The sequence below is a fragment of the Panicum virgatum genome, chromosome 9N (assembly GCF_016808335.1).
Source record: "Panicum virgatum strain AP13 chromosome 9N, P.virgatum_v5, whole genome shotgun sequence".
NCBI classification, from domain to species: Eukaryota; Viridiplantae; Streptophyta; class Magnoliopsida; order Poales; family Poaceae; genus Panicum; species Panicum virgatum.
The window spans coordinates 57,643,355-57,667,981 of NC_053153.1; the positions used below are offsets into that span (position 1 = coordinate 57,643,355).

General features: G+C 45.1%; 2 protein-coding genes across 4 annotated transcripts; one reads left to right on the forward strand and one right to left on the reverse strand.

Moving 5' to 3' along the window:
• The first annotated feature begins 9,299 nt into the window (after nt 1-9,299).
• On the forward strand, nt 9,300-21,860 carry LOC120687671 (transcription initiation factor TFIID subunit 4b-like). 2 transcript variants are annotated; one of them, XM_039969698.1, is made up of 14 exons: nt 9,300-9,477; nt 9,585-9,738; nt 12,614-13,155; nt 13,495-13,590; nt 13,806-14,624; nt 15,846-15,958; nt 16,041-16,128; nt 16,233-16,368; nt 16,451-16,506; nt 16,577-16,633; nt 16,717-16,863; nt 17,565-17,636; nt 17,719-17,974; nt 21,321-21,860. In XM_039969698.1, the coding sequence occupies exons 1-14, from the start codon at nt 9,442-9,444 to the stop codon at nt 21,470-21,472; spliced, it is 2,724 nt and encodes a 907-aa protein (XP_039825632.1). In that variant the 5' UTR covers nt 9,300-9,441; the 3' UTR covers nt 21,473-21,860. The 2 variants fall into 2 exon arrangements, with proteins under 2 accessions (XP_039825632.1, XP_039825631.1); XM_039969697.1 differs by having other exon boundaries at nt 9,302-9,477; nt 13,794-14,624.
• A 176-nt stretch (nt 21,861-22,036) lies between these two features.
• Nucleotides 22,037-24,232, reverse strand: LOC120687672 (leucine-rich repeat protein 1-like). 2 transcript variants are annotated; one of them, XR_005680804.1, is made up of 7 exons: nt 23,829-24,232; nt 23,376-23,447; nt 23,144-23,287; nt 22,852-22,923; nt 22,698-22,769; nt 22,205-22,363; nt 22,037-22,160 (listed from the first exon to the last, which is right to left on the reverse strand). XR_005680804.1 is itself a non-coding variant. In XM_039969699.1 (6 exons), the coding sequence occupies exons 1-6, from the start codon at nt 24,035-24,037 to the stop codon at nt 22,294-22,296; spliced, it is 639 nt and encodes a 212-aa protein (XP_039825633.1). In that variant the 5' UTR covers nt 24,038-24,232; the 3' UTR covers nt 22,037-22,293. The 2 variants fall into 2 exon arrangements, 1 of the variants encoding a protein (XP_039825633.1); XM_039969699.1 differs by having other exon boundaries at nt 22,037-22,363.
• Nucleotides 24,233-24,627: the final 395 nt, after the last annotated feature.

The window sequence follows — 24,627 nt, forward strand, 5'->3', positions numbered from 1 at the left end:
AACCGGTTACCGCCGCCCTCCGGTACCGGTTTACCGGACCGGTTAGGCCGGTAACCGGTGGAAACCGGTTGAATTCAAATCCAAATTCAAATAAATTCAAATTTTCCCGTGCAACCAGTTCCGACCGGTTTACCGGCCGGTTTGACCGGTTTACCGGCCGGTTTTACCGGTTTACCGGTCGGTTTGACCGGTTTGAAATTCAAACGCTCCCGTGCAACCGGTTTACCGGCCGGTTTTACCGGTTTACCGACTGGTTTGACCGGTTTACTGGCCGGTTTGACCGGTTTGATCGGTGGGCCTTCATGGGCCGGCCCATTTTTTTTTCTTTTTTTTTGATTTAACTTTAAATTCTCACAAATTATACTAAATGAATGAATTTTTGAGAAAATTTGACACCATTAGATTCATCACACCTTGAAGTATTTTTAGGAATTTTTTGGGAATTTTTCATTTTTTGAATTCAAATTTAAAATTTGAATTTTGGCCGGTTGGGTACCGGCCGGAACCGGAACCGGACCGGACCGGTTTGACCGGTAACCGGACAAACCGGACCGGTTCCCACCGGTTAGGTTAACCTTGCTTGGTCCTCCTGCGCGCCAGGTCCTCCTCCCATGCACTGGGCTGGGCTAGAGGCAGAAGTGGAGCAGGTCGCAGATGAGCGGGAGCGGGCGGCGACGCTGGAGACGCGGCTTGGCTAGCTCTTCGCGCGAGACCCCTCCCCTGGCTTCGGCGAGCCAGAGCAGAGGAAGAACCATTCGAATGTGGATAAAGAAAAAAAATGTAAATATTTGAATAGTATTTTAAATGTATGAAGAGTCTCAATTGGCTAGTCTGTTAGAATGTAGCCAAATATAGAGAGAAAATTTTGACTAAATGGATAACTAAATAGGATTATCGAGAGTGGGATTTGGCTACACTTTTGGAGATGTTATCAGCCCCATCCGGCCATCCCCGATTTTTGAAAACGCAGATGTATAAAGCATACACGGTGACTAGCTAGTTATTTTTTGGTGAAATTTTAATTAACTAATAAAGAAGAAAAAGATGGAAAAAGATTAAATGACTATTTTTGGGAACACACACAGTTTAAACCATATTACATTTATGACCCGTTTGGAACCTTGAATTGAATTTCATTCTAATAATCATAATTTAGACACACATATATTATGCTAATATGATTATATATGGAATATATTTATATACTGTTGTTTGCCATATGCGGGAGATACTTATCTGCTATATTTGTACATAGAGAAGTGAGCCAAAGAGCATGCTATGAGTTATGGAATAGAAATATAGCTTGGTGGTGTACAAAATCAATTTGCATGTCCCACCCTATGAATTTAGGATAGTTTTATATCTAAACTTTGAAAAGTGGTTGGAAAATGGTTCGATGTTAAAATCTAAGTCAAATTGTCTAGTTTATTATGTAGATTTCAATTCCTCCAAACTGGGAGGATCCAAACGGCCCCTTAAATTATCGATCAATACGCAAAATGAAAAACCTTGCATCATCAATAATAATGTGTCCCTTAAATTGCAAAAAAGTTTGATCAGAATACAGTCATCAATAATAATGTGTCCCTAAAATTGCAAAAAAAGTTTGATCAGAATATATAGATTGTTGCTGTAGGACGACTTACAGGAGCGGGGTGTACATTGTATTGCTGGTTGCGTCTTTTTTTTTCTCGAATACGCAGAAGAGCTGCGCATCTTTGTATTAAGAAGGAAAATAGTTTCAGTTTATGTCAACGCGCGGTCGTGTGAAACACTTGCTGGTTGCGTCTGGTGAGCGGTGACCAAAGTTTGCTCCGACGTTATGGTTTGCTGTTGCTGGACATTGCAGGATCTTCTCTGAACACACACGGCCTTGAAGTTGAAGTCGAAACACACGGCCTGCTTCTATAGAATGTAAAGACAAGCGATCGCCGTCCACGTAGAGAGAGCATCGTCTTCTGCTCCGTCGGTGGAAGTTCCAAAAAGGATCGATAGATTAACCGGCGCATCGGCCACGGACAGTTCGCTATTGAGTTTTTTTTTTTTTGAGATAGACAGTTCGCTATTGAGTGATCCTCGAACTGCCTACATAGTGGCCATTTGGCCCATCGTGCTCAATTTGGGCAAAAAAGGTGTACGTTCCGTCCAGTTTCAGTTATTTTACACATCGTGACCATTTGGCCCATAGTTTTTTTTTTTGCGCGGCCATTTGGCCCATAGTTGACAACATGCCGAGCATGGCTGAAACAGAAGAGATCCGGACACGATCTAAAGAGATCCGGACTAAGCCACGTGGAGCGGTTTTTTCTTTTTTATATTTAAAAAAATTAAAATTTCAAAAATATATGTCTGTTTTGAAATATTTCAAAAATATATCCCGATCGCCCTCCCATAGGGCGACAGACCCAAAGTGTAATTTTTTTTCTTCAAATTTGCAACGAAGTCCCTGAAGAAAAAAAGGGGAGGGGGCGACAGGCCCCTGGGCCTTTATTTTTTTTCCAGGGACCTATTTTGAGCTATTCGAGCGTGTATTCTTTATCATCATCGGCAGGATCTCGGCCGCTGACTCCTACCACACCTAACTTGTCCATCATTAAATCACGGGAAAAAATCGCAAGAACTTCCCTTATTTCACGAGCATTATGGAACCCACAAACATAATAAGTTCACATCAATAGCATCTATAGAAACAAATGACAAGTAACCTACCACAATCATAAACATCGGATACAAATAAGCGGTCCACAGCTATCTCATTACAAATAAACATCAGAGATACAAACATCAGATACATCTAACCACCCCTAGGGCGTCGGACCCTCTTAGCCCTCTGCTGGGCACGGACATGGCCCTCGAAGTAGGTGAGAACATCCGGAGACCTCACCTGTCGCTCAGGACGCGCAAGGGGCTGCGGTGTCTGCTGCTGAGAGATCCCAAGTGGTGCTCCTCCGAGCTGTGAATACCCCAAGACATCGGGGTCACCTTGCGCGGCAGGCTCTTCTGGACTCAAGCTGTCGAAGTCGTCTAAGGTGAAGGTCTCGTTATCTAGTCGAAAGGAGGATGAAGAAGGTCTGGCGCTCGCATGGGGGTAGAATCCTACACAAAAAATGTGAATGTTAGCGTACGCTCGTATATTTTGTCATGCCATGTAGAAACCGAAATACGAAACATAAATTAACCTGTGTAGGCCGGTATCTGTGGCCCCGGTACCATCCCTAGATACGGTCCGCCAGCCGGTGCTGTCCCTCTAAACATTCCAGTATGGCCGAACGCAGTAGCTGGATCGTATTCTGTATGTGATATTAGTAAATATGTAGGAACACTTAATGTAATTTTAAAGAGATATGTACGTTACCTGCACTTGGGAAGAACTGCGACGTCGGCCCGTGCATGGTCGACGGACACGGGAATGACGACGAGGCCCGAGACGACCCGTGGCTGTCTTCGTACTGCACACGGCTTCCGAAGTTGTGCACTACCTGACGCAACTGATCACGCTGCCTCGACCATGCCTCTGTCTGCTCAAACTGGGTCATTGGGGATCCGGCACGTACCCTTGTCAAGTAAGTCGAGCAGTCCGTCTCCATCATGTTGCAAAGCCGAAGCTGCATCAATTCAGTAAAGGTACAGTTACAAACACATGAATTATCTTATGAATATGATTATATATATATATATATATACACACACACACAAATATGATCAAGAGACTCACCGCGCCAGCTAGTGCCTCCACGTGGTGCCGGCCATAGCCATCCTGAGGCCTCGCCTGGTGTGGCTGTGGGTGAGTGTCAACAAAAACCAGACGAGCCCGAGTCCGGGGTAAGTACCAAGTGAGGTAAGCCCTAAAGGAGCTGTCTGTGTGTGGTCCTGTTGGATGGACCAAGAGCTCGTCTGCCTGTTCCCATTGGTCCACCCACGGCTGGATCTTGGTGAGCCAATCATCAGAGCACGGCAAGCCACTCCTTGACAACCTACAAAGTGGACCACGAAGAATCGTTAGATTCGACACGAATGTATGAGCCAAGTTCATTCATAATTACCTGTGGTCCTGGCGACTGACACGCTCCAACGCGGTGGGCACCGGAAACTCCTGACGCTGCCCAAACTGTCTCCTGACTCTCCAGGGGCAATATGCCTCAACCGCGATGTCATAAACCAGGACGGCGGAAGTAAGCCACAGGCTCGCATTCACGGAGCAGTGCGAAGACAGGCCTGCTGGTGCACGGGTAGCCACAGCCTCTGGGCTGTAAGGCTCCCAGACAACGTCCTCGGGCGTCAGCATGTCGAGCTCCGAAACAAATTCAGGATATGCGCGTCTAACCCGCGCATGTGCCCAAGACCTCTGCATTCCGAATAAGTAAAATTAAAAGTGCGCTAATACATCATGTAACAATGAATAACAAAATTAGATTTGTTGCGAACGTACCTGACGCCAGATCCAGATAGTTCCCATAGTGGGCCTCTCGTCCTCCTCGTCGCCGTACATGCCCCCGTGGTAAGGCTCGTGGCTGACAAAGGGCCGACCAACGGCTAGCCTCTCGTACGACCAAAGCTGTAGCAGTAGTGGGCACCCTGACAGGATAGCGTTCCCTTGTGTCTTCATGCAGCCGTCACAGAATCCACGGTAAGTGGCTACAAGTACTGCCTCACCCCAGCTGTAGGGCGGTACGTCCTCGTCCCCATCCGCAATCTCCCGTGCATACGGAAAGAGAATCCTATCGACCGAGTTGCTATGAGTGTTGTTGAATATGATGTAACCAAACAACCAAAGTAGGTACGCCTCCAGCGATCTGGTCACACTGTACTCGTCGGCATCCGCAGCCAACAGGGCAGGCTGCATAAACAATTAATATTAATGGTTTCAACTATCAATGGAACATGTGAATTGTAACAATTAAATTTATATATGGAATGAATACGTACTGTAAACTGTAGGAACCAGGTCTTCGAAGGACCTGCTGCTCGCGGGTGCGGGTTGATCGGACCTACTTCTTCCACGCGGTCAACCAGGGCAAAACGGGCCTCCAGCTCATCCTTCCATGAGGCCGCCACCACACGCGGACCTACAGCCTCCCCGACAATAGGGAGGCCGAGGAGGTAGGCCACGTCCTGCAGCGTAGGAGTCATCTCCCCACACGGGAGGTGGAACGTGTGTGTTTCCGGCCTCCATCTGTCAACGAGCGCCGTCAGGAGGGATCGGTCGAGCTGAATAGGCCCAACCTCGACAAGACGGCTCAGAGTCAGTAGGCCGGCCTCACGTAACCTGCAAAAAAACAAAAAATGTCGAAACAAAAGAATACCGGCGAATACATAAGTGATAAACAATAATATTTCATTACATAACGGTCACACCAATCGTGGTGTATAGAGATCGCCTTGCCGGGTGGACGATGACGTAGCACCTCTAGGGCTCGGTGCTCAACAGCTGCAAAGTAAGACCTGTGGCTCGAGTCGATCACTGGGTCTAGCAAGGAGTCCATCTCCATACCTGCATTCAAAAATATATGAGAACACATAGGTAAATATATATTTCATACAAACTGGACACATAAATACAATAATACTTCATTACATACCTGCCATATTTCATTACTACATATTACAAATAATGAAATATAATTGTAAATCATGACACCGAAAGTCTTCCACGAGCAATTCTCGCCGATGCTCGTCTGAACGTAGGAGGTGCTCCATCTCTGGGATTTCCAGAAGGACCGACGTCAGCAGCATCGTGAAGTGCATTCTGAGGACACTTCTTGTAGTTGTGACTCAATGTTCCACATTGGCTGCAACGCTTTTGTGCCTTGCTTGCTTCCGACTCGTCCATACCATTCCGAATACGACATGTCTGACGGCGGCCGTTGCCTTTCTTAGTGGCTGGATCAGGAATAAACATCTTATTCTCATTATCCTGAGTGAAAGGCCCCACAATTCCAATCCCGTATACCTCATGTCCCCATGTGGATACAGCTGATTCCTTGCTGAAGTATGGTGAAACAAGTAGTCCTGGCTGTAACGCAGACTCTGCACATGCCGCAATGAGATGGGAGCATGGCATATGCAATAACTTAGTCTTCATGCAGAAGCAGAAGACTTTGCCATCAACTGTAATCAAACTCTCCTGTACCACCCCATCTCTACGGATACCACGACCACTTCTATCCTTGCATAGAACCTCAAATCTATGCTCCATTATACCTGTGGATATGACGCGGTGCAGTTTGGCCTTTTCAATCTTCTCTTGCATATATTGTGTCACTCTTTTGCAAAACTGAATTTGGGGGTTGCTAATGTTTATGCTTGCAGCCGTGTAACGCTATCTGAAATACTTCATGCACCCATACATGATGAACTCAACAATCCCCACAAGTGGAAAGGCACGACAAGAACGCATAACCATATTGAAACACTCTGCATGGTTCGTTGTCTGAATACCATACCGTATTCCGTTGGTATCATAAAGGAATGACCATTTCTCCTTAGGTGCACCTCGAATCCAGTGTGAAAATGGCTTCTCAATTGAATCCCTAGCCTCTGCAGCCTGACTCGTGCCTGCTCCTGATGCCCTTACCTTCACTAGCTCTACAGTTAACTGATCAAGCATCTGCCATAATGCATTGAATTTTCTTTATTGATTTTGGGTGCACAACCTTTTAAACAGGTTCTTAAGATCCTTGTTCTTGAAGTGTTCATAGAAGTTCGCACCCATATGCCTAATGCACCACCTGTTTTGGACATCAGGCCATAATAGAGGCGTTGTCGCAGTTCCACGTTGCAATTTCAGTATTGATTGCAGGATACCTGCATGCCTATCACTAATAAGGAACACATCTGGACGTGCAGCAACAACATGAATCTTCACTCGTTTAAGGAACCAATACCAACTGTCTATGTTCTCATTCTCAACAAATGCAAATGCGAGCGGAACAATTTGGTTGTTGCAATCTACACCGATTGCGGTGAGTATCTGACCTTTATACATTACAGTCAAAAATGTGCCATCAATGCAGATCACCGGAAGACAAAACTGAAATGCTCTAACACAAGCACCTATGCAAAAGAAGACTCGTTGCATAATTCTTTGTCCCCTAGTCACGGCTGGTATAAGGTATGTGTCATAAAAGCTTCCAGGATTTATATCAGCAACCTGGGATAACATACGAGGTAGGTTATCATATGATGCCTTGTATGTGCCGAACCGCATCTCGAACACCCTTTGTTTAGCCGCCATGCCTTCAAATAACTGATGGTGTACTGGTAAGTCTGCTCAATGTGTCGAACAATCATTTTTGGCTCATAATTTAGGTTGTCCATAATAAACCCATACATTTGCTTTGCAACAAAGTCGCATGATATATTGCGATGCGAGGGAAGAACTTCTGACAGCAAACAAGTGTGCTCTGTGACAATGGAACATTTCCAGTTTGACTTCTATTTTCCCTTGAATGCATGTACTCGCCATGGACATCCAGCATTCACACACTTCACCTCATATTCTTTACTGCCAGACTTTACGACTCTGAATTCTCGTTTCAATGAGATTGCCCATAGTCTCACAGCATCTTTTACAGCTTCAATGTTTGGATATGTTGCACCTTGCACTACCTCATTCCCTCTGTACTCCCACTCCTGATTTCGTACATCTTCTGCGACATGACTGCCAAAACCATGCTCTTTCAACTCTTTTGGCAATGAGTACTGCTCGTCATCAGATGAGTCCTCATATTCTTCCATCTCTATTGCGGTTTGGTCTTCTGCCTCCATCTCGTCCACAATGCTATGTATCCTTTCTCCCTCATCAGCAAGGCCCTGTGGTCCCATGTTTTGGTTCTCTGTCTCTTCTGACTCATCTTGCTCAACATAATTGGTCTCTCTTCGAATACTCGGAGTTCCTTGATCTACACAATATTGGATTTCATTTTGTGCCTTCTCCTGAATTTGAACAAGAATGGCCAGAGGCCACCCACGCTCTAGAGCTGCTTGCATGTACTTCTGCCAGTCATCAGTGCTGTGTATCATCATTAATTCCCATAATTCACTTTCTACCTCCCAATTAACAAGAGACTGGACAGTGATCACATGTGTCAACGGATCAACATGGAACCCACGCTACAACCACTTACATATGGAACCAAAACTCCTTTCCAGAGGTTTATCTATGCCACTTGATGTGCGCTTAAAGGTAGAAAGATCTACTCCATTTGGCCCATCCATAACATTGTATTCACCATAAAATACTTGAAACTGCATCTTGCTCGACATATCTGTATATCACATAATACTTATCGAGTTATACTCTTTACTTCACTACCTTATTCAATAATCCGTAAAAACTAAGTATGAAATTCAACTACAACGTATAAGTATTCATAACTACGTGATGACACTCAAATTCTATACTGCATATGCCAAATTCTATTCTAAATCATAATTAATTTATAAACACGTCTCTAATAGTTCTGCAATTGTAATAATAAATGCGTAGAACTAATTTTCTAAACTAATTTACTACTACGTAACTACAAACTAAAGTATCATTGAACTCCTACTTAAATGGTTCTACTATAGTACTAATTAAATTAAATTACTCACCCCTACTTAAATTACTCATATTTAAATACGTAGTACTTAAATCTAACAATATATAAACTAAATGTACTAACCTGCAGATCACAAGTGCTGAATCCGGCAGGGCTTTGCCGTTTTCCTTCTCCTCACTCCTCTCTTTTTTTCTGGATTTTTGGTGGAATTTTCGGGCTCAAATGAGGAGGGAAGGGGAGGGCTGTAGCTTTTATAGGGGATACTCCGGTCGCCCGGGGGGGGGGGGGCGACAGGCCCCCCTGCCGCTCCCGTGGGCTGGGCCCAGCGGCGGTCGCCCGTGGGCTGGGCGACAGGCCCCGACAGGGCTTTTTTTTTTCTTTTTTTTCCAGGGACCTCATTGTGAATTTGAAAAAAAAAATTACACTTAAGGCCTGTCGCCCTATGAGGGGCGACCGGGAGGTATTTTTGAAATATTTCAAAACGGACATATATTTTTGAAATTTTTATTTTTAAAAAATATAAAAAAGAAAAAACCGCCCACGTGGAACATGTGGCTAGCAATCTTTCAAAGTCATACTCATTAAAGAGATCCGGACTGGGCTGTTGGGTTCACACGAGTGGGCTGGTCCATTGCCGTTTCCTGGGCCTTATGTTTAGTAGGCCTCGCGACAGATCTTGGAAGGCCCACAGGCCCAGTAAGCGCGCAGGCCATCACATAATAAAACTCACGAGGCGCCTTCGGGAAAAGTAGCCGGCCTTCTTCTTACTCGCCCCGTCGTCCCCGCACAAGGGATTTTCCGATTTCGTTTCCTCCCGTTCGTTGAAGCCGGCGGAGACGCGAGTCGACGAGCGAGACGGGGAGGCGGCCTCGCGCCACCAGCCCGGGCTCCCCGCGCCATGGATCCCATCATGAAGCTCCTCGAGGACGACGAGGTGCCCCGCCAGCCCCGAGCCTCTCTTGCCATTCTTTTGGGATTGTTGGGGGTGGAGGCGGAGGATTTGGTCGCAGCGGTGCCCATCTCGCTGTTCGAATTGCGCAGGACGAGAGCCTGCACTCGGGCGCCGACGTCGAGGCCTTCACGGCGGCGCTCAACCGCGAGGTGGAGGCCAGCGCCAGCAGCAGCACCACCACCGCCGTCAGTGCCCCGGCCGCCGCCGCAGCCTCGTCGTCCCAGCCTACGGATCACGGCGCCGGTGAGCCCCCAGACCTAATTGCCCCTTTCGAGTGATTTCTTCTCCTTGCACCGAATTCGGGGTGCGCCCTACTTCTGGCGAGAACCGGGGGGGTTGTAGGAATCAGGAAGCGGCAGGGTGGTGTTGGATAATGCGGCTCTTGGTTTGGGGAAAGGTGACCTCGAGAAACGTTTCTGTCCATGGTAGCGGAATGCAGCTCCAGAGTTTGAAATGCTGGACTCCAGTTTTTCTGCCTAGTGTGCGCACATCATAGGCAATTTGAACAAATGTGCCTGGATGAACCTCTCCTTTAAATATAGGTTGGCTCAACTCTTTGATGAAGTCTGTGACATCACCGACAGGAAGCAAGCTTTTTTGAATTTGAATAGGATTTTGATGTTTATGTCTTCTTGCAGCGGGAATAAATATACTAGGGAAAACAATGCTGAAGTACTGAAATTTGAACATTCAGCCGCAATCATATTCAAACTACTTTCTCCAAGGAGAATTTCAGTAATCATGTAAGCAGGAAAAGTTTTCAAAATATATATGTAAAATTGCTAGAGCAAATTTATGATGAATCTACTAATAGTTATATAAGTAAAAGGATGCTGTTACCAGAATGTCCGTAAAATCTAGATCAGTCTCTGGTTTGCACAAAATTTCTAGTTCAATGAGAACATGCCCTCAATTTTCAAAGCTCACGATGCACTTTCTTAAATGTCCCCTTTCATGATGTGGGGGATATTTTTTTTTTCTCGAATGCGCAGGAGAGCTGCACATCAATATATTAAGAGGGAGAAAAGGGGGTAAAGAGCCCCCAAAACAAAAAGGTTACAGGGTTGAAGGGTCTGTAACACACCCTGGAAACACCTTAAATTGTTTCTCTTAGATTACTACTAGGACCAGACCAGACCAGACCACCAGCAACAGCTAGGAGGTAGGAGCCAGGGCGAGGAGATAGGAAACTCCTCGAGCCCCTGCTACAGACCATAGATGAGCTTCTTCTCTAAACTCTTAGATGACCCGGGCTAAGGCAGGGGTTCCTCCATAAAAAATGCAGTAGTTGTGATGCTGATGTGGGGGATATTGCATCAGGAGTATAGTTTTATCAAAATTTCCTTCTCTCAAATCTGTCTCCATAATTTTGGCTCCTGTGTTATGCTGTGTTTATTTTTTTTTGTCAATTTATAAGTTTATTATTGCATGCTCACTGAAACAAATTGCTTAATTTGTTCTGAGTTAAAATGCACTGGGGGTCCTTAAACTAGTCGACATGTTCTGTTTAGATCCATGAACTTCGAAAATGCATTTTTAGATCCACGATCTATTCAAGTGTGTCACTTGAGGTCCAAAACACCTCTGACCAGCGTTGACTACCTACGTAGACCGCCACATCGGATCCAATGTGGCCACAAGTCGCCACGCGTGCCTCGCCGCCCTGCTGAGCTGTTCGCTGCTGCACCGGCGTCCTGCCCAGCTCCCCTCCGGCGAACCCCAGCTCCCCCCTCCTCTCCTCTCTCCCCACGCGACGTGCGGCACGCGCCGGTCCGGTGCCGGCCCGCCTGGCCGCCGCCTGGTTTCGCGCGTGCCTCCTCTGCTCCTTGCGCACGCCGCTCCCTTGCTGCAGGCCCGCGCCGCCTCGCGCCGCTCTCGCTCCTCCACGCCGCGCCCCGGCCACCACTCCCAGGCCTCCTCCTCGCGCGCCTCCTGGCTCGTGCCGCTAGGCGGCCAGGCCCTGCTCCGTGCGCCTCCCACGCGCACGCCGTGCGCTGCTCTCCTGCGCGCACCACCACGAGCTCCTTCCCCGACGCCGGCCACCATCGATTCGTCCTCTCCGCTGAGCCATTCATCGATTCCTCGCACCCACGGCTCCTTCTCCCTCCCCTCTACCTATTTGAGCCCTCACCCGGCCCTTGGCCTCGTCATGCAGAGCTTCCGGCGTTGAAGCTCCGCCCGCCGCCACCGTCCTCCGTCGGGCCGCCGCCTCGCCGCCGCTACCCGTCCTGCGCCCGGCCGGGGAGGCTCGCCGCACCCCCACATGGGGCCATGCGCGCGCCATCCCTGCCCCCGCTCGCCTCTCTTGCCGCCTCGCCGCTCACTGGCGGCAGGTCAAGGCGCCAGCAATGGCGCACGGCCCCGTATGCGGCGTGGTGAGGGCGGCAGCACCTCCAGGTGGCGTGGACAGGGCTCCTCCCAGTGACGACGGCGGCAGGTCCTGCTCCTCCCCCTTCTATTGCAGGGGCGCGGCGGCCGGGGTCCTCAAATTCTCGGTCGCGGCATTGACGGTAGTGTGAAGACGACGTGCAGGCTGGACGGCGGCCGTGCGCAGGCGAGTCGGGGGTGGCAGCGCGGGCGAGCCCGCGGCCGAGCAGCCGGCGACCGCGCGGGCGGCCACGAGGGCGTGCACAGGGGCACCAGGAGCGGCGGCCAAGCGACTGCGCGGCGGCGGCAGCCCAGTGGCGTGCGCGCAGGCAAGGCAGGGGCGACGGCGGGTGAGGAACGGCGGCCTGACGGTGGTTGCGCCGGCGGGCAACGACATGCGGCGGGCGGCCAGCGCCCCGCGGCCGGCGGCGCTTAAGGGCACGCACGGGGTGGCCTCGCGCGTGGCGTGCAGGGGCCGCCGGCGCTGCAGGCAAGGGGGAGCTGGCGGCTGCTGCAGAGAAGGAGGCGCAGGGGGTGGAGGCACGTGTGGCGACTTGTGGCCACGTTGGATCCGACGTGGCGGTCCACGTAGGCAGTCAGCGCTGGTCAGAGGTGTTTTGGACCTCAAGTGACACACTTGAATAGATTGTGGACCAAAAAATTCATTTTCGAAGTTCATGGACCTAAACAGAACATGTCGTCTAGTTTAAGGACCCCCAGTGCATTTTACTCATTTGTTCTCCATTTTCAGCACTTTTACCTCAGGAAAACAAATCATTATTAAACCATGATCATGGACAGTGGCAAGATCCAGTAAAGAATGAAACTGCAAACCAGGATAGTCAACAACAGGAACAGACATATCTACATAGGAATGATCAACCATCAAGACCTGAAATGGTTTCTCAAGGTTCTGATAATAAACACCTTCCCTCTAATACACCAAAAGAATGTGAGTTACTGAAGGTAAAGCAAGAGCCTGGAAACACACCTCAACAGGGTATTGTTGCTCAGCAGCAGCCTTTGCAGCAAATGAAGAGTGAACAAACACCAGTTGTTGCTCAGCAGCAGCCTATGCAGCAAATGAAGAGTGAACAAACACCAATTGTTGCTCAGCAGCAGCCTATGCAGCAAATGAAGAGTCAACAAACACCACACACAAACCAAACAAATGGTGCAACTACGACAGCAAAAGCCCCAGTTGTCACATTTCACATGCTACTACCTCTTTTGAGACAGTACATTGACAAAGAAAAGGATATGCAAGTTCAGTCCATTTTCGCCAAGTTGCGGGTTTGTATATCCTTTTTCTTGATTTGTGTTTGCCAACTACGTTTTCTCTAGATCATTTTTGTAATTCTGTCCTAGGATGAGAGCTTAATAAACATTTTGGAATCATAGAACAATAGAAATAGGATTACAGTCTTAACCTTTTATTTCCTACCATATGTTGGATTGGATATTTTCATTACAACTACACAAGAGTAACACTAATTTTCTGTTATGATTTGCATGTAGTGATGTAACTCACTAGTAATCACTTGGGATTATTGTTTTTTTTTGTGTAGAAGTTGCATGTAAGCCATTAATCTGCTCATCTTTTTTGTAAACTTGATTTTTTATTGTCAATAGAAAAATGAGGTCAGCAAGGAACACTTCTTAAAAGTTGTAAGGAATATTGTTGGCGATAAGGTGCTTAAGTTAGCGCTTTCAGAATATCAAATGCAGGTAAATAATCTTTCCACTTCATTTTGATCTATGTAAAATGTAGCCTGGTTCTCGGACTTTTGTAAATGCTGCTTAACCTTGTATTTGTAGTGTTTAATTTTGGTCTGCCTATGTGTGTATAAGCATTGCATGTAGTCATATTATAGTTATTCTTACCAGCACTTTCTTGGTTTTTTGGTGGGTTACTTACTCTTGTTTGTCAGCACACTGCTCAGGCACAGCGAAATTCTCAGACAAATCCAAGCAACTATTCTTTATTAAGTCAAGTTTCTGGTCAGCAGACTGTTCCCAGTGGTTCTACGACAGATGAGCAGGAGGCATATTCAGGGGCTCACACTATCCCTACAAAACAACCTATTGACAGCCTAAGACCACCTCAATTTCGGCCTTCCTCGTCTGGCCAAATGCAGAGTATTAGGGGGTTTTCACCTTCACAAAGCAATATGCATAAGGCTAATGAAACGGGAAACATGTCAGATGGAAAAGGAGTGCATGTGCTACAAACCCGCCCACCCAATAACTTACTTCCGGTGCAAACAATGCAGCATCATGTGCAGCGTCCACAAACACCCTCACCGATGTTTGGGACAAATAGTATTCATGCACGCCCATTTCCACGACCAGTTGGAAGTCCAGCTGCATCATTTAGACCACAAATGACAGATTCCAATCAAAGAGCACAGTTGGTCCAGGGAGCTGCGACCACAGTAGCTGGGAGTGTGCCAACACAATCTATAGTGCCTGGAAATGTGCCAACTAATCAACCTACATGGCAACAATCAGCAAACAAGGAGCAGAAAATTAATTCTTTCGCTCCACCAGCACTGAATAAGGAAACTATTTGCCAAAACTCTGAATCTTTGCAGAATTCTTTTGTTGCAATGCATGCAAAACAAGTCAATCAATCCCTGGGTTCTTCAAAAGGTGGCGGTGGCGTGGAAAACCAGTCAAAATTAAGTGCTTCTAAGTCTTCGACCACAACAAGCTTAAGTCAGACTCAATCACATGGCACTCAAGCAGAGCCTAAATTGCAGGTATGTATTGATTTGCTATTGTGTTGATATGTTTTGACATGAAACCTTGAATGGCTGATGTTGCTATTTCCAAACTTCCATGTAAAATCTCATGTGATCTTATTAGTTACATGTACTTATATGGTTTACCAGAACGTGTTAAGTAACTAGGAGTAAGGGAGGAACCTGAAGCTAGTTAGAGTCAGTATCTGGAACATGTACTTGAATGGTAGAATCTGACTGATTTCTTCACCATGATGAATATTTAGATCTCAAACTAACTTTGATGTATGCTGTCAAGGTTATAACAGTAAACATAGGCGAGTAACTCCAAATAGCGTTGCTGTGAAACTTGAGACTATTCTCAAAGGTACCCCTTAAGATATACCAACAGGCAATCCGATAGGTGTGCAACCTAGTAAACTCTCCTGTCACTCCATGAAAATAAAGTTGTTGCATGGAGAGTTTGATCTTTATCATTGTGTTGAGTAAGGATGAGTAATTTCTTTAATCGGCATTCTTTCTAAATGCAAATATACTTCTTGGTTCATTTGTGCAGAGAATTTGATATTGAAGTGAACTAAATATTTTGTTAAGTGGAATTTCAATGATAAATCTGATTTATAATTGATCATAAACATGTAATTTGTTCAAACAATATCCTGCCCGTGGATGTTTCTTTCTTTTAGAAAAAAGACAGGGTGTCCTAATGTTGTAGCCTTGTAGGGTTATAGGTCCCTCACAATTCATAAACCTGAGTGCATGTAAGTGCAAAACCTAGACCTGTGCCCTCAACAGATGAAAGCTCATTGTCTATGACTTTACCCATTAACCCATATTTTTTAATACTTCCATTTGGAGAACTCCTTAAACTATTCATCCAAGTCCAGTCAATACTAGATTTGTGATTCTATGACTGATGACACATATCAGATCTTTCAGAGTAGCATGTATATGTGTGAATGCACATAACTAGCAATGCGGCAAATATTCTGTTAGGCAAGAGGATGGTGGAGTGGATATCAATAAGAATTTGTAATTTGATGGAGGCATTAATAGTATATTTGATACCTTGTTAAACCCATGTATGCATCACGGCTGATTGTTTGATTGATTTCTGTTCATTTCTTACAGAATTTATGTGTTTGTGCCTTCTACTTGTCAAATTGTCACACGGGAATAATTCAGCATCTTGAACGATTGTTTGCCATTGTGTTCTAATTAGTTTTGTTGTATTGTTAGGTCCAATCTTCTGTGCAAGCACCTCCTGGAGCAGCTTCTAAAACACCTCAGAGGAAGGCATCTGGACAGAAGAAGCCTCTGGAAGCATTAGGCTCTTCTCCTCCACCATCTAGGTACGTACAATGCTTTTTCTTGGTTAAGAATTTCGATTCAATTTACTTTATGTTTTATCTCTGATTGTTTATATTTTGCCAGCAAAAAGCAAAAGACATCAGGAGGTTTCCATGAACAAAGCATTGACCAGCTTAATGATGTCACTGCAGTTAGTGGTGTTAATCTGAGGGTACATGAGTTCTTATGCTTCCGTTATATTTATTTGCTTTGTGATGCTGTGTTACCTATCATTTGAACAATTTTGAAGTAATAATAGCTTGTGCCTTCTTCCAGGAAGAAGAGGAACAACTTTTCTCTGCTCCAAAGGAAGACACTCGAATTTCCGAAGCTGCTCGGAGAGTTGTTCAACTAGAAGAAGAAAAGCTCATTCTACAGAAAGGACCCCTGACAAAGAAATTAGCAGAAATCAGTTAATACCTCCATCATTTAAGTTTTACTTGATAAAGCAAAAATCTTTTGCCATATATTCTCTGACCACATTATTTTGGCAGTGAGGAAATGTAATTTAAAGGTCATTGGCACTGATGTGGAACGTTGTCTATCAATGGTGAGAGGTTTCCAGTACATCCTTTCTAGTTGCTTTAGCTTATGCCATATCTAATTTAAGCTTTCTCCAGTGCGTCGAGGAGAGATTACGAGGATTTATAAGCAATGTAATAAGGTTCTCTAAACAGGTATGATATTTTAAGTTCATTCAGCTTTTCTTCCCAAATAAGCTATCTGAGATATTAAATTCATGTGTTCTCATTGTTTGTAGAGGGTTGATGTTGAAAAGTCAAGGCATCGTTTTTATCCGTTATCCTCAGATGTTCGCAGTCATATTATGAGGTTGAACCGAGAAGCTAAAGAACAGTGGGGCAAAAAGCAGGCTGAAGATGCTGAAAGGATAAGGAAACAAAATGATGTTAGTTGTGCATGATGTTCCATTTTGAATTTTAATCTCTTTTGACATAAATCATGATTCAAAATTATCTAACTTGAAATATGGAATTATTTCATCTTTTACTGGAACAGAAATTTTACTATTCATATTATTCATTTGCCAATGTATGGTGCATTATATGCAAGGTTCTTAAGGTATCACCTACTTGACAACGCGTATCTAGGTTACCACAAGGGCCTCTTATCTCCTAGGCGTCGCGCCGTCGCCTAGGTGACAGGGTGTACCCAAGTCCCCACAAGATGCTTTGCCGCCTTAAAAACCTTGGTTATCTGTAGTGTAAACACCTCATGTACGTGATAATATTAATGTCAAGCAAGCTTGCTAGTAAATATATAGTTGATAACTGGAGTGTATGACTCTAAAGTAGTAAAGTTGCATCCATTATTGCATGATTCATTTGGAACCCACACCAAATTACACAAGACTAAGCAATAACCACATATAGCATGAGGCAGATTGCATTCGGTCATCTTTTTACCCCAGTAAATAAACCACCTCTGAGATTCCTTTACTCATACTGCCTTAATAATGATGGAATTATGTTTCTTCAGTGCATCTTGTGGAATATACTGCCACAATTATCAAATGTCTTCCATATTAGTGTTCATGGTGTATCTTTCAGGACTGGGTAGTGTTACTAATGAGCATATTGGTATATGCAGGGAGATGGCAATACAAATATTGATCTAGAAAAAGACAAGAACGAGACCCGTGCCTCATCAAAGCATGCAAAGGTTAGTCTCTATCAGTGGTCATGGGATATTTATACCATAAGATGTGTCCTGAGCTGTTGACTATTCTGTTTATTATATACAGTACAAGGAGGACGATGATAAGATGAGAGCCACAGCTGCAAATGTTGCTGCGCGGGTTGCTGCTGGAGGAGATGACATGCTGTCAAAGTGGCAATTGCTAGCTGAACGAAATAAACAGAGAAGTGAGGGAGGTGACGGTTCTTCTGGCTCTGTGCCAGGTAACATGTTGCAACACAAGCCATCACCAAAATCCGGGAAAGACTCGAGAGAGGAACAGGAAAATGAAAAGAGGGGCTACTCCACAATGCTTGGATCTGGTAAGCCTGATCTCCTTTTTTTCTCTTGTATTCTTGTTGTCAAACAAGAGTGCATTGCACATGAAAGGCACAACATTTTTTAAAATTTTCGACAAATAATTATGTATGCATATAAAACTTATGATTTCTTTACTTGATGTAAATACTGAATTTAACATAATGTGTACTCAATTTAGTTGCTTGATGTATGTAGTTCCGAGGGTAGTAGGGTTCCAAGTGTGTACACCATGGTTTATGAGGCGTCTTGCCGTCTTCTTCCAGCCAAACCCCTGGCATCACTGAATGCCACAAGGTTTTAGTTACACCACAATGCCTAGGCGTCCAGGCGTTTACCCCCAACGCCTCAGGACGGCACATCTCAAAAACCTTGGTGTACGCAATCATGGGTTGGATTGTGTATCTTGTTGTAAAGTTAAGCTTTTGGGTTCATCTGGTTGGTGCATGAAATCTAACATGGTATCAAAACCAGAGGTCTCGAGTTCGCGTCTTGGTAGAAGCATCTTTTAAGTTCTCCGCTCCCTTCTTTATTTCCACATTTGCGCCTTGTTCCGGCTGCATGTGAGTGGGAGTGTTGTGAAGTATTAGTGGATTGCCCACCTCTTCCCAAGAGCTTAAGCTTTTGGGTTCATCTGGTTGGTGCATGAAACCTAACATATCTCAAGTTATTAAAGGCTAAGTCTACCTTTTGTATTCAGGTTTACAATGATATTAGTACTTAGACCACCCCCTCTAGCCACTCCGACCCTAAAACCCAGGTGTTAGAGTGGGGGAGAGGGGGGGCTTTATCACTAGACCAACATTCCCCCTACGGCGAGCGAGCCGCGCCGCGCCTGTGGCTGCTGCTGCTGGCTGCTGGTCTCAGCGAACCCCGCAGGGGAAATCGCGCAACGGAAGAAATGCGTGGCTGGTGGGTTTCGAACCCGGGACCTAGCTCTGGTACCAACTTAGACCACCCTCTCTAGCCACTCTGACCCTAAAACCCAGGTGTTAGAGTGGGGGAGAGGGGGGGCTTTATCACTGGACCAACATTAGTAGTCAAGGCATTTATCAACAGTAAGATGCTTATTCTACTTTTTATTGACATACTGAAGCTTAACTTGTAGTCTAGATAGACTTTCCCAGTAAAACGGCAAATATAGTGCACAACATGCTTTGTATCTTTGTATTTCCATTCGTTGCTGTTAGAAGTGTGCAATGGTGTGGGTTAGCTCAATGCTCTTTTGGGAATAACTCAGTCGTTATACTAAATGGAAACCTAACCTGTAACTTTGATATGTTAAGATTGTGTTTTGTTTCTATATGATCAATTTTAATATCCAAATGGTAGCATAATGTTGTCAGAACAGAACTTGACTTCATAGCAGAACCTAAATTTTTATTTCGGTGCGACTTGCAAATATTTTAATGTTCTTGAGGAAATTGGTCTTAGGGGTGAGCAAACATACACCAAACCTGAGGAACCAAACCAAAATCGACGGTGTTTAGCTCAGTTTTTATTTCGGTTCCTCTTTCTCCGTTATCCAGTGTACGGTGTTTAGCTCAGTTTTTATGCCAGAAACACTGAGCACCCGAAGAAACTGATCTGCTGTGTCCTTACATCGATCTGCCTAGGCCATCACAACCCTGGCCTGCTGGCCCAATGGTCCGTCATGCATCCATCAGCCTAGCCTACTAGCAGCCAGCAGAGAAGCAATACTTCCTTTTTTTTTGAGAATGAAGCAATGCTTCCTTTCTCACATCATCAAATTCACGTTTGCGTCGTGACTTCCTGATCTCCTTCTCTCCTATTGCCTTTGGCGTTTCATCTTTGCATGTGGCCTGTTAGAGTATTAGTTCTCAATCTCTCTCCTAAACCTAGTGCAAATTGGTGTCCCAGCAGTTGCCTACCCTCGTGCGTGCTACTCTCATCTGTATCAACCTGCATCACGAGTACATCAAGTATGATGGCGAGCTCCTAAAACCTGTCGTGGATTTTCGCCTCTTGCATCCACTACCACCCAAAGCCACAGGTGCGGCCATGGCCAGGAGTCTGAAGAAGAGGCATGGTACATTCTATTGTTGTGAGCCGCATGGCTAGATTTGTGGTGGTGGAGTCGATTCAGTTTGAGCAGTGTGAGGATGGGAACTCAAAGAGAGTCTAGTCATCTAATATTCGTGACATGCAGAGCATTCTTTGGTGAAACTGAGACATCGAGCTGAAACTGATAACATCGGTTTTTGGTCTTTTTCATGACAACTTCAGTTGCAAATTTCCAAAAAACAAAGTTCTTATTCACCGAGAAAACAGTAGCAAAAAAACCAATTAAATCAAATGCCCAGCTGTAATTGGTCTAACGTCTACGTGCGGATTAAAAAGAACTTAGCGCTTTCAAGTTCATCTAGTCAGTTTTTTTAAAAAAAACAAAGGAAATATGAAGTGGTAGTATCAATTGAGATCCGTCCCAAATGTACTTTGTGAATGACATGAAAATTGGTAGGACTTGGGAGATAACTTGACCAGAGAATGAACAGAGTGCTTGACATAGCACTTCCAGCTCAATGCCGTTACACTAAAGTGACTTAAAAATCTTCTATGCAAAGAAAAATATATTCGTCCCCAAGAAATATCAATTGGTAAGTTCCAGATGTAGAATTTGCAGGGATAATGTGCAAAACGTGTGTATGCCCTATCATCTGTCATCCCCATATTTCTTTTCTAAGCAGTAGCCATTCATCCATTTTATAAAATGTTAGTGATTTGGCACTCTGCTCATGTTCCTACAAAAGTTTTTGACCTGAGAATGAATGGAGTGCAAATCAACGCCGTTACACTTAAAATGACTTGAAAACCTTCTATGCAAAGAAAAATATATTCATCCCCAAGAAATATCAGTTGGTAAGTTCCAGATGTAGAATTTGAAAACGGGGATAATGTGCAAAATGTCTGTATGCCCTATCGTCTGTCATCCCCATATTCTTTAAGCAGTCCATTTATCCATTTTAAAATGTTAGTGATGTAACACTCTGCTCATATTCACAATTTTGGGGTTGAAGTTGATAGATGAGAAGATAATTAGGTGAAAGCAAGAAACTATTTTATATGGATAATATTTTTTATGACCCATCTACAAGAATTTGATTTCAAATTCAATAGACCCTAAGACAAGTTTCTTTGATATCAGGCTACCACCAACAGTATAAGTTGATAAAACATGTATTATATAAAAGTAAGCAATATTCCAGGAAGATAATTAGGAAACTAATTCATTTCGAAATATTGAGTTTATATGTTAGTTCAAACTGAGTATTTATCATGCCTTTTCTAGTTTGTTTTCTTAGACCTAAATCTTTTGAACTTTTTCTCTAGGTGGTGTTAGAAGGTCATCACTAACAAAAGTGGCACGGAGGGTTTCAGTAAAAGATGTGATAGCAGCACTGGAACGAGAACCTCAGATGTCAAAATCCTCGCTACTTTTCCAGCTATACGGGAGACCATCGACAGAACCTGCTGCAAAGTAATTTGCAGTAAAATTATTGCAGGTCATATTGCACATCGGATTTTGTTAATGTGTCATTTCATAGTTTCTTAGCCACTTGGAGGGGATTTTGGTCAGTATGAGGGCCCATTCACCAAGTGATGTGGCTGGGGCTGATCAGTTGACAATCAATTTTGCGGGCATTTGGCAGCTACTGGCAAGTCAGCGTTTCCCTGGAGCCATTTTTGTTTTCCGAGGGAACAGTCTGCAAATGTGTTTCTTTTATATTTTTTTTCTTTTGTATAATTGTCTGTTGGTCTCAACGTCAAGCCAACTTCAGTTAGCATGAATGTCATGCTCGTTTTTGTATAGCAGAAACTGGAATAGAATGTTCATTGAGATGCTTATATGACTTGCCAAGTCTCTGATTATTTGACCGTGCCATTGAATCATAACAAAGAATCAGCCAGGGTATAGAAAACCTGAAACGTACGTATTTTTACTGGTCTACTTTTATTCTTGAACAAGGCTTTGTGCGTGCCATCTTTCTAAATGGATTGTCTGGGAGCGCATAATACCAATATAGCAGCCGTAAAAGCAGCTTAGGTTGGCAATTGGCATAACTTTATCAGCCAAGCAGAACTTGTCCGATTCATTCTTTCTTTATGCTGTTGTCTGAATACACATATATATATCAGGACCTCCTTTGATACCCTCAAATCTTGTCTGAACACACATATTATCACCACATTCTCCAAGCTAGGTTTCTTTGTACTACTATCTTGTTTTTCCTTCTTTTAACTAGGGATGGGATACATCGTTGATTGTTTTGTTGCAGCGCAGCATCAGCCAGAACAGAAGCATCTAACATCCGGAGTCATAGGGAACCAACCCTTGCAGCTCTGGACCGTTGAGCCTGCTGTTGTTCTCGAAGCTGAAAAGTAGAGATGTGTTAGCCCTTGATCACAATAGCGTCAGTTCATGTGGAAATTCTTGTGGTTGAAGAAGATACATGCGAATGATCTAGCATTGCACTGAACAATCTTTTCTTTTGTTGGTTTAGAAGGAAGGTATAATGCATATAAGACCAAAATAAACTCATCTAATCTAAATGGCCAATATAGGGGTTCTAGAGACAATTAGACAACCCAAATCTAGCAACATCCAGCAGTTGTTTCTAGCTGTTGGAGTGTCGTTGCATCCTGCAGAACATACGTTGTGATACTGAACAGTATCTGGAAGTAAGTTGAGTCAGCTTTGAGGCATACCTTCGAAGAGGGAAGGTTGAGAAAGGTCCATCAACTGGAATGGTTCCACAGAGGTCATTGTTAGACAGGTCACTGCAAGTCACAGGTATAACAATGGGTGAGCATAGAAACTAACAAAACAACAGAACTGAACATGATATTGGTCTACACTCACATGACTTTCAGGTTGGAAAGCTTGGCAAGCTCCCTTGGAATTGATCCGGTAAGCTTGTTGTTGTTCAAGCGCCTATCAAGACAAAACACAACCGACTTTCAGTTATCAGCTGAGAAATGGTTTTGATATACCCGCTAAAATTATGAGATCCAAAGGTGAATTCCTTTCCATCCTATGACTAAAATTTATCCCCCAACCATTTCTACCACGGAATGAACTGAGAGCACTTATGCTTCTATAAAAAAGGGAAGGCATGTTTTTGCCGTTTGCAAACCAAAAGATGGCATCATACATGAATCTGAGTGAGTTGAGCTTGGAAATTGACTTGGGGATTTCTCCGGTGAGCTTGTTGGCGTACAAATCCAAGCTGATCAGATTCTTCAGTTTACCCAATTCCTTTGGGATCTCACCATCGAAATTGTTCCTGTACAGCTCCCTGCAAATAGATCTCCGTTAAGTCAATCAAGGTCTACTCCCCATCTGAACTACAAAAAAAAAAATCTCCAATTGGCATAGGCGCATACAGGTATTTGAGGTTCACAAGGCGCCCGAGCTCAGGGCCGAGGGAGCCGGAGATATTGGAGTTCCCCAAGTCCCTGAAACATTTGCCGAAGGAAGAGTCAGACAACACAATCATCGGAATGTCACGAAACGCAATTATTGAACTAGGAAAGCTTAGAATCCTTCTAGTTAGGCTCTTTAGAGATTTTGGGGAAAAAGTCCCCGACTGCACCAACAGATCGAGAATTCTAGAAGAACAAGTAACACCAGGACTAGATCATCCATTGTTAACAATTGGGTCGCCTAGATCTCGAAACCAAAGATTTAATACCTAGGCGGGTCACCGTGTGATCAACTCAACCAGAGGAACCGCTGATTTTTTGTTTTCTTGAATCAAGAACCGAAGGCTACGGAGCAGAGCTGTTAAGATGGGAGATCGCCGGCGGCGAGGGAGACGGGGAGGGGGCTGGACTCACAGGCGTACGACGCGGCTGGCCTGGTTGCAGGTGACGTGGAACCAGGTGCAGGGGTTGACGAGCGTGGGGTCCCAGCTCTGCAGCACGCCGTTGGGGTCCCTGAGCCGCTGCCGCAGCGCGTAGAGCGCGTCCCCCTCGTCGTTGGACGCCCGCGCGGCGGCGGCGGCGAGGGCGAGGAGCGCGGCGAGGGCCGCGACGCGAGCCACCATCGGGGACCGGAGGGAGGAGGGGGCGGGCGCGGGGGGCACTCTCTGCTTCCGCGTTTCGCTGTGCTCGCCGGTGTGAATGGAAGGAAAGGAGATGGGAGCCGGTTCAGCTTCTTGTTCTGCTGGTCGGGTCTGGTGGCTCTCTGCTCAGCTCAGCTCAGCTCAGCTGGTGGAGAAAGAGGAAAAGGGCAGGAAGCTAGGGGGCAGTCGGGTCAACACCACTACAGCGACGACCGGCAGGCCAAGTCCACGGTCCAATGTGGACCGGGTGCAGCGAGAGCAAAAATGGTAGGCGCACCGCGGGATCCTACCCGTCCTACGACGCCTTCTGTGCAGATGTGCTTGGAACTGGTTTGTCAGCGAATTAGTTAGTAGTATTTTTTTTCACACGAAATTAGTACCAGCCACCAATCAACAACAGTCAATACTAATCACCTGTCACACCCAGATGAACAGAGTGAATTGAATTCTTGATGGGCTTGGAAACCCCTGACGTGTTCTTCTTTGCCAAGACTACTCCCTCCGTCCCAGATTAATTGGACGTATGCGGTTTAAATTTTTTCCCAAAATAAACATCAACATAGGGTGTCAGA

What these genes read in the sequence shown, in the direction of transcription:
- LOC120687671 (XM_039969697.1), top strand. Translation starts at nt 9,442, where the DNA reads ATGGATCCCATCATGAAGCTCCTCGAGGACGACGAG. An exon ending in AAGCAGAGCCTAAATTGCAG is followed by an intron (nt 14,625 to 15,845) that starts GTATGTATTGAT and finishes TTGTATTGTTAG; the next exon opens with GTCCAATCTTCTGTGCAAGC. An exon ending in GGATAAGGAAACAAAATGAT is followed by an intron (nt 16,864 to 17,564) that starts GTTAGTTGTGCA and finishes TGGTATATGCAG; the next exon opens with GGAGATGGCAATACAAATAT.
- LOC120687672 (XM_039969699.1), bottom strand. Translation starts at nt 24,037, where the DNA reads ATGGTGGCTCGCGTCGCGGCCCTCGCCGCGCTCCTCGCCCTCGCCGCC. An exon ending in CTTGTGAACCTCAAATACCT is followed by an intron (nt 23,288 to 23,375) that starts GTATGCGCCTAT and finishes ATCTATTTGCAG; the next exon opens with GGAGCTGTACAGGAACAATT. An exon ending in CTTTCCAACCTGAAAGTCAT is followed by an intron (nt 22,770 to 22,851) that starts GTGAGTGTAGAC and finishes TGTGACTTGCAG; the next exon opens with TGACCTGTCTAACAATGACC.